Source organism: Corvus kubaryi, unplaced genomic scaffold, assembly GCF_017639235.1.
Source record: "Corvus kubaryi isolate FWS band 111438036 unplaced genomic scaffold, C.kubaryi_AGA036_p1.0 78, whole genome shotgun sequence".
NCBI lineage: Eukaryota > Metazoa > Chordata > Aves > Passeriformes > Corvidae > Corvus > Corvus kubaryi.
In genome coordinates this window covers 9,725,006-9,726,067 of record NW_024582065.1, presented here as the reverse complement: position 1 = coordinate 9,726,067, position 1,062 = coordinate 9,725,006, and the positions used below count along the sequence as shown (strand labels likewise).

Genomic DNA, 1,062 nt, shown 5'->3' with positions numbered 1-1,062 from the left:
TCGGCCAATAGGAGCGCAAGGGGGCGGGGCTGGCCGGCGCGGACCGGGGCGCGGGGGTGGCGCGGGGCAGGGGCTGCCGGGCGGCCCCGCTCACCGTCCGCACCCGCCGGTCCCGGTCCGGGCGCGGCCGCAGCGCCGCCGCCGCCGAGGTTCGGGGAGCGCGGCTACCGCCTCGCGCCGGTCCGCGCCGGCCAGCCCCGCCCCCTTGCGCTCCTATTGGCCGAGCGCCCAGGCTAACGGCGAGAAGGCGTTCTGATTGGCTGCGCCGGCCGTCAATCGAGAGGCTCCGCCCTCCCGCGCGCGGCCGGTGAGGCGCGGCGGCTGCTTGGATACGGCGGCGGCAGCACCGCGGGGAGCGAGGCCGGCCCGTCCGTCCGTCCGTCCGTCTGTCCCCCGCGGCTGCCTGCGCGCAAGGCCCTGCCCCTGCTCCGCTCCGCCGCGGCGGTCACTCCCGCCCCGCCCGCCATCACGTCCCCATCACTGCCGGTGTAAGAGTGCCGCACCTCGGCCAGCGCGGGAACACCGGCTGCGCTCTGACCGGGCTCCGGCGGCCAAGAGAGGGAGGGGGCGGCAGCCGCAGCACCGAGCGGCTCCCGCGGGGCTGCAGCCCCAGAGCCCGGGGCCGGCCGTGCCTCCCGCGCCTCCCGCCTTCCCTGTCAGCGCCCCGGCCGGGACCACCGTGCATCCCGCGGGGGGCGCGCGGCGCGCAGGCTCCTCCCCCCGTTCAGCGCGCGTTGGTACGGTCCGGTCGCGGCACCGCCCCTGTCTCTGCGCGGCTTCCGTCCTTCCGCCCCGCGCCGCGCGCCGCCCGCCATGGTGAGAGAGCCGGGCCGCGGGTCCAGAATCCACCGGCATCCCGCGGGAACAGCCACCGGCGATCCACCGGCATCCCGCGGGAACGGCCCCCCGGGGATCCACCGGCATCCCGCGGGAACGGCCCCCCGGGGATCCACCGGCATCCCGCGGGAACGGCCACCGGCGATCCACCGGCATCCCGCGGGAACGGCCCCCCGGGGATCCACCGGCATCCCGCGGGAACGGCCCCCCGGGGATCCACCGGCA

The 1,062-nt window shown here is 79.2% G+C and overlaps 2 protein-coding genes across 5 annotated transcripts in view; one reads left to right on the top strand and one right to left on the bottom strand.

The window, feature by feature from the left end:
• SCAI (suppressor of cancer cell invasion) overlaps window positions 1–585 on the bottom strand; it is a 35,427-nt gene extending 34,842 nt beyond the window's left edge. Inside the window, exon 1 of one of the 4 annotated variants that reach the window (XM_042052406.1) lies at window positions 504–585. The gene's annotated coding sequence lies outside the window, so the exon portion shown is untranslated. Of the gene's footprint in view, window positions 1–44; window positions 145–503 lie in introns of those variants that run through there. The other 3 variants (XM_042052408.1, XM_042052411.1, XM_042052413.1) reach the window with 3 other exon arrangements.
• A 133-nt stretch (window positions 586–718) lies between these two features.
• Window positions 719–1,062, top strand: part of RPL35 (ribosomal protein L35) — a 2,055-nt gene continuing 1,711 nt past the window's right edge. The window contains exon 1 of the mRNA XM_042052415.1: window positions 719–816. Coding sequence (XP_041908349.1) covers window positions 814–816 — 3 coding nt within the window. The 5' untranslated portion in view covers window positions 719–813. The remainder of the gene's footprint in view (window positions 817–1,062) is intronic.